Consider the following 7,231-nt stretch of genomic DNA (forward strand, 5'->3'; position numbering starts at 1 on the left):
GCTGTTGTCCTCATGTCTCCCTTGTATGCTGTAAATAGTGTAAATCATTACCTTTGGGATCTAACTCTGAGGGTCTGTGGTATTTTTTGTGCGTGTGTTTGTTGTTTAATCTATGATTTCTTTAGATTAGGGGATCTTATTTCTTCATGTTTTGTCTCCCTAGTATGCTATAAATAGCATAAATCATTACCTTTGGGATCTAACTCTGAGGGTCCGTTGCTTTTTGTGTGTTTGTTGTTTAATCTTACTTTTGTAGATGATAGCGTGTGTTTGTGCTACAGTGACTTCAATGTGGTTATATTTTCAGAGAGTCACAGGAAGGAGACCTTTCCTGTTAACAAAGACCTATGTATATAGTTTGCCTGGTACAGGATAATAATTGCCAAACAAGTCTCTCTGTGCTCTGTTATGTTCTCCCTTTTGTTCAATTCTTCACATCTTTGAAATGTTTTCCCTCAATATTTATAGTAGGGATTATCTCTCTTGAAATGTAAAGTATGTAATGTGGTCTACATGATGTATGCTATTAACACAAAAACAGAATAGACTAAAATTGCAGAGACACTAAATTTGTCTTTATTTATCTCTGTTAAGCACTATGAATGCCAACAGACATAGCTTGGAGGGAAATCCTGATTAAAGGCTTACCACCATCTCTCATTTTTTTCCTTCTGCCTTTCAGTGCTGAGCATGGATTGTCTCATAAATACATCTAATGACCCTGATGATGCACTAATCACATGGAGAAAAACAAGAACAAAAGAACTATGACCAAAAATATTGGGTATGGGGGTGTTAAGAGAAGTCACCCTTTAGAAATGCCGAATCTGCCCGGGGCAGAGGCGGAATGGTAAGGCAACCACAGGAGGTGCCAAGGAGACTCCAACTCCAGCATCAACAACTGCCGGCGCCTCGGAGGGAGCAGAGGGAGCATTTGACGGCGACTCCACCACTTGGTCCATCACCTGTCTCTTCACTTTCACTGGCGGCACAGCCTCTGCAGACTCGGAGGAGAGCAGGGCCGTGGTGGCGGGGTCGTGCAGAAAGCCCAGGCCGTGGGTTTTGAAGTCATGGTGGGCTGGGTGATGGTGGTGCCCAGCGCTACCCCGGATATGATAGTGCACAGTGTGGGGATGAGCGGGCTCGGTGTCATTTGCCATAATCGGGAGCGCCGGGCCCTGGAACACAGGAGGGAAGGGGTGGGGCTGAATCTGATAGAAATGACAGCTGTCTTGTGTGTGTGCGCGCCAGGCCGGGAGAGATTGTTTCTGGATTGCAAAGTGTAGTGGTTTTACCAACTAGAAAATGCAACTAGAATGCATTCTTTGTTTTTGTTTTCCCTTTTGTTGATGTTTTTTGTGTGATTTTTACTTTTAGGGGCTTGTATCTTTAGTGATGCATGTAATAGAATATGGTCAGTGTTCTTAGTGCAGTTGGTTTGGATGATTATGTTAAGGTCTGGGGTTTAAATGCTGAGAAACATGCAGCGGCTGCTAATTATTATTGTCCGGCACTGGACTCGAATTTAATGCTGCTTTTATAATGTATTTATAGTTATTCCGGACTTTTGGTGGCTGGCAAACAGATGAAAACTAAAGGCTGCAAACATTTATAGAATATTGTAGCCTTAATTAAAGTATTTGTATTTAACATACAGTATAGTTACAGGAATTGACTAAGATATTTAATCATTTTCAATTTTCTTAAAAAAAAAAAATTATTGGAAAGAAATTATAGCTCATGTATTTCCAGCGGAAATAATGAAATGATAATAGCTGCTTAAACCATAGAGGTGGATTCATTTTTCAACAGTAATCCAGCTGATCCTGTCTGGCTGACACATTTCCACCACATCTGATGTATTGGTGTATTTGTTTTGTTTTTGTGTTTGTGTAATCCTGCAAGAGAACTGGATACCTGTGCAGGAAAGATGTCACAGTCCACGGTTACATTATCCAAATGATCCCCTGGGCGCAGGCTGGCCTTGCAGAAGCCGTGGCGCTGGAAACAGAGAAACAGGATGGATTTAGAGGGGCCAGGTAAAGCACTGCATTACTTTGTTGTGGCTTTTTTGATTACACAACTGAAAAAGGAGCACTGCAGGAATTAGAAGTAAGTTTACAGTCTCAGGTCAGGCTGTTGATTAAACCCCAAAGGTTTTAAGGAAGGCTGGGTTAAAAATGTACCATGTGTGTATGTATATGTATAACATAATATTTTGTGTTGCGAGGGGCCTGTAATTAAGCGTGTTTTGTGATATAAGTCCTTTGAATGTCATGGATCAATGAAATCCTGTCTGTTTTTACAATTACCGGTTATAATACCTATTCTTCAGTTATTTCTGTATCCTCATAAAATAATAATGACATCTGAGGATAAAATGTCTTTCCTTTCCTGAAACACAAATAGCAATGCCTGTCAGCATGTGTCCAGTAGATGGCGCCCTGGCATTGTTGCCCGTGTGTGATGGTTAAGGGTGATGCGGAGCTGTGTAGTGTGGTTTGTACTCACAGCCTCAGACGGAGCCAGGGGGACGCAGTGGTCATGGTGATCCTCGGCAGCGAGGCTGGTGCAGTTCGTCTCCACAATGGCGTACTCGACAAAGTACGTGGGTATCAAAGTGGAGAACTGGAACATTTGTTTCAATAATATGAGTCTCAACAGCATTTTTTCTCAATGAAAGATACAAAGTAATTAAAAAGAATACTGTATATGAATATATTATTTGGAAAAACTATATAAATATATATCCTCATTAAAAATGCATTTCAAATTTAGTTAAAATGTATCTATTGTAGCATTTTAGGTTTCACCAGACCAAAAAAACGAATAGCAAGAGAGAGTTATGTTTCCTGCAACAAGTATATTTCTTAGAACAAACAGCTTTCAGACAAAGTATGGTCTCTACCCTATTTCTTATCTACTTCTCACTCACTGGGGACACTACTATTTATGCCATTGCACCCCATGACTGGCTCCCAAAATTACCGAGCGCATCCTGTTCCTGCGTGGGGTTGACTCCCCGCTAACTAACAATAATAACAAACACGAACTGCACCATCCCACCTCTTAACACACACACTGCAGTCCCTCCACTTACACAATCCCTGATCGCTACAGTATTTATTTTACATATGGTGAATGGGGGGGGGGGGATTATATATATAATACATGGGTGCAGTGTACCTGTCCCGCCACCCTTGACACCTCCAGTAGTGCGAACTCTTCCGGCTCGGGCAACTCTACGTTAAACTTGTGGAGCGACTTGGTGATGGCCTGCTGACCGACGCTGTCGTTGAGAGGGATCAGGTGCGGGCAGCCGACACAAATCTTTGCCACGTCTTCTGCCGAGTCTGAGCACAATAACACGGCCAGTCACTGAGGTATCTGGTGCACATGCATTCTATTCAGGAAGTGGCTTTTCTGTAAAATACGGACCTGGACTGGTTTTACATCTGAAGGATGACACGGTAAACACTCCATCAACTTTCGTTAAGGCCACATCACAGTCTCCCTCAACTTTCTAGAAAGAAAAAAAGTCAAAGGAAGGATCCATGACTTATAATGTTTCAGGTCTTTTGCCATGCTTTTCTTATTTTAATGTTAGAAACTGCACAAACCATTTGAATTCATAAACCACATTTCACATTAAAGAGCCAGGAAGCCTTATATATATATATATATATATATATATAACTGGTATTGCCTGCAAAAAGAAATGCTTTTGAAGTGACGGCTTTTGAAATCATGGTCTCCCTTAGTCTGCACAGCAGTGGAGTTCACTGTAACACTGACACCTTTAACACCTTTAACAGCTCAGCTGAAGCTCTCGCGCTCAGGAATGGCACTGACATAGACAGACTGTTGCTCTGATATTCGCTTAGCTGCTGGGTGCACAATTCTGTTTCCCAAAACCTAAAGACTGGTAACTTTGATTAAACCATTTCTACCAGTAAACTTGTATGAAATGTCACCTCTCTAGATAAATTAGTTTTCTTCTCACTTCTAGCTAACCCATCTCTAACAACAGTAAAATGCCAAGGTCTGACCGTTTCAGGTAAGGATCGGACAGTGCAGTTCTCTGCTGGCGTTGGGTCCAAAACGTGGCATTTCGTCTCCAGTAAGTCCACTTCCAAAATGTAGGTTTCTCCAAAAGGCAACTGAAGAAGAAATTGAGAAATTAGTGGGGAAAGCTGAGTGAGCGAAAAATAAAAGATATAAATTATATGAACAGTCAATGTTGTAACAGGTACTGTTCATTTGTTGTTGTTGTTGTTGTTTTGTTTCTTTGGTTTTTGTTTCCAATAGGTTTTAAAACAACAAAAAATGTTTAAAAAATCAGAAAACAGAAAAGATTTTCAGTTGATCAATTGATCATGCTTTCCCGATCTACTCCTTATTGTTTTGCAACCAATATTGCTCTATTTTTTTATAACAACAACAACATAACATAACAAAAGAGGTGAATTAGCAAAGAAAGTTGAAGATTCTTTCAGTACTTAACAGGAAGTGTCATATTTTGCACTGTTCTGTTTCCGGGCATGCACTACAGCACATGGGCACTACAGTGAGTGGGAGTCATGACTATTATAATAATATATCTTTTATTATTATTAATTAAAAAAAATGAGCTCCAAAAACTATGAGGCATATTGAAACAAACTTATAACAATGTAGTAGTATTCACTAATTATATCAGAAGATTATATAAGCCCCTCTAAGGTTAAGGTTAGGCTTGGAATCTGAAGTGAATTTACACAGAACAAGTGCTGCAGACAATGCCAAGCCGGCGAGCACTGCTAGAGAAACCCCAAGGCATAGGATGCCCTCAGACCGACCAGCTGGCCAGTGTAGGATGCACTGGGCTTTCCTCATGGTGGTACTCACTCTGTTAAGCACTTTGATATCATCTATCTGGTTCAGGGTGTATTTGTATCCATGGTGGTGCTGGGTGTTGATGTGGTCGACGGCCACCTGGGCAGCTTCCTCTGCGTCCGTGGAGTCGCAGGGCAGGTGGCGCACATTTGGGACCCCAGCGGTCAGGTGCAGACCTGCAGCTCGGGCACAGAGAGACAGAGACAGGACCAGCACCACACCCACTGTGTTCATCGTGGCTGTAGCTGAGGAGGGGCAGATGGACAAGCAGACAGGAAATACGCTATGCACACAGGCAGTGGAGCAGAATGCTGCTTCTCCCCATTTATATATCTCTCTCCTTCTCTCTCTCTTTGCTCTGGCACAAATAAATAAAGTTGCCTTGACTCCTGGATTCTGGAACGTTACATAAAGCCTTTAAAACAGAAGCTCGGGGACAGGTGCCAATGTAAATCAAAACGAGACACAAAAATATCCATTTTGTTTGGAAATTGTATGACCCTAATTTCCATGAATTAAATTCAAAGCAAAGAAGAAAGACAGCATTTCACCACTGGCTTGACTGAATTAAATAAAATCCCACAATTGTGTGACATATCTTTTGAATAATACAATAGTAGCATTATAAAATCAGACTCTTGGAATAGATCACTTTACTTCAATGTGTGTTCAGAAAGATTAAAATCAATTTCTGATGCAGCTGTTCAGAAATTCTTATGAGTGTAGCCTAAATTAACTTCAGTCTCAAATGTTAAAAACTGACCATCAATTATTACTCAGTTTACCCAAAATGTCCACCTTTAAAATGTGCTTTACTGATCAGATTTACATTAGGATTAAGTCATTATAAGTCATTCTAGAACGGCTCTATGTGATTTTTGTTGTCTCCCACACCCCAGCGCCTGGAATCCTTTCCAGTGTGTCATCTACGCTGGCTACACAATGCGAGTTGGCATTCAGTGGTTGGCAGTGTCAGTACCAGGCAGCCCTGATGTCACACTGATCATCCCGGACCTCGAGGAACAGTCAGTGCAGTTGTAAAAATTAATTGAATTGCTGCAGATCACTTTACCGTACATTTTTAAAGGATTTCCCTCAGAACTGAGTTGATGTGAGGAATGATATTCAATATTACAGCATAAAAACAGCATTGATTTATGAATCTGACAAATTAGACCTTGAGTATTCTGCAATATCTTATTGATTTGTTTAGTTTCCAGCAAGAAAGGATCATGGCACCCATACAATCCACCTCAAGCATTCTTTTTTACATTATGGCACCAGCAACATTAAGAGGTTAAGCAAAAGGTTAAGCAACTAATAAACTGAAAAGAAAAATTGGGGCACCTGACTCTGATTGATTTGTAATGAGAAATAGTGGTGAGAGAGGCCTGAGTTGCCAGTTGAGCCTCAGAGCTGTCCACTGGGATGAGCAGAGGACAGCTGGAGCAAATACTCAGGAACTTATCTGGCTGATGAGAAAGGTGAGAAAAAAAATGCACTGCGTGACTGAATAGCTGCACAGTCCTGGCAAATTCTTTTTAAGAATTCAAACCTTTCCCTTGTGAAAACCTAGTAGTATCCAACCCTGGCGGTCTGGGGAGGGGAGGGATTCAGTGTGACTCCTTGCAGTAATAGTGCAATCACTCACCTTAGTGATTCTGACCCTTCAAGGCTGCACACATGTTTCTACCTTAAATATTTACAATCTGGACGTTTTGTAACAGCGATCTGTCAATGGAAAAGACGTATCTGCGGCACCTGTGAGAACATCGGTTGACATGTGGCTTCCAAGGGAAGAATAGGCAAACTTGACTTCCTATCTTCAGAAAGCGGACTTGAGTATGTCTGAAATTGCTGTTTCTGATTAAAACATCTGAATGACAAAAAGCATACAATTATTAATCTTTTGACACTAAATTCAAGTAGTTTGAGCTTGTTTTCAGGAGATAAAGCACAATCTGTGTGTAACAGGAGCACTCCTTGATGCAAAACAAACAAAGAATAACATATCCCTTTTCAATACAAATTTGGTACTTGAGACTTCACAGTTTACTTTTCTACAGAGGGAAATATGACACTTTGCTGCAGAGATTTATTTGGGAGAGACATAAGTATCTGGAATTACGGTGCAGTCGTATCTGTACAGGTAAGAGGATCCTGGCAGTACATTAAGAATAACAGATTTGCAATTACCAGAACTTTTCTGAGAAGAAAACGATTATAATTCAGTGCAAGAGGAAAGCGAACATCCTTATGTTATTATGCTGGAGACGGAGAGAAGTGATCTGTGTTCTTTTGCCAGGATAAGGAACATAGAGGACTGACGAAATACCCACTGGGTGTTGTGCTTCAT

General features: G+C 40.9%; 1 protein-coding gene across 1 annotated transcript; it reads right to left on the bottom strand.

Moving 5' to 3' along the window:
- Positions 1 to 812: 812 nt before the first annotated feature.
- Positions 813 to 5,191, bottom strand: LOC136753957 (alpha-2-HS-glycoprotein). Its single transcript, XM_066710336.1, has 7 exons — positions 4,888 to 5,191; positions 4,050 to 4,160; positions 3,439 to 3,523; positions 3,187 to 3,353; positions 2,512 to 2,628; positions 1,918 to 2,001; positions 813 to 1,178 (listed from the first exon to the last, which is right to left on the bottom strand). The coding sequence occupies exons 1-7, from the start codon at positions 5,107 to 5,109 to the stop codon at positions 813 to 815; spliced, it is 1,152 nt and encodes a 383-aa protein (XP_066566433.1). The 5' UTR covers positions 5,110 to 5,191.
- Positions 5,192 to 7,231: the final 2,040 nt, after the last annotated feature.

Source organism: Amia ocellicauda, chromosome 7 (genome assembly GCF_036373705.1).
Source record: "Amia ocellicauda isolate fAmiCal2 chromosome 7, fAmiCal2.hap1, whole genome shotgun sequence".
NCBI classification, from domain to species: domain Eukaryota; kingdom Metazoa; phylum Chordata; class Actinopteri; order Amiiformes; family Amiidae; genus Amia; species Amia ocellicauda.

Excerpts from the sequence above, each read along its gene's own strand:
- LOC136753957 (XM_066710336.1), bottom strand. The coding sequence starts at position 5,109 with ATGAACACAGTGGGTGTGGTGCTGGTCCTGTCTCTGTCTCTCTGTGCC. Across the intron at positions 3,354-3,438 it reads CAGATGTAAAACCAGTCCAG|ACTCGGCAGAAGACGTGGCA; the intron begins GTCCGTATTTTA and ends TATTGTGCTCAG. Across the intron at positions 2,629-3,186 it reads TGTCAAGGGTGGCGGGACAG|TTCTCCACTTTGATACCCAC; the intron begins GTACACTGCACC and ends CAAATGTTCCAG.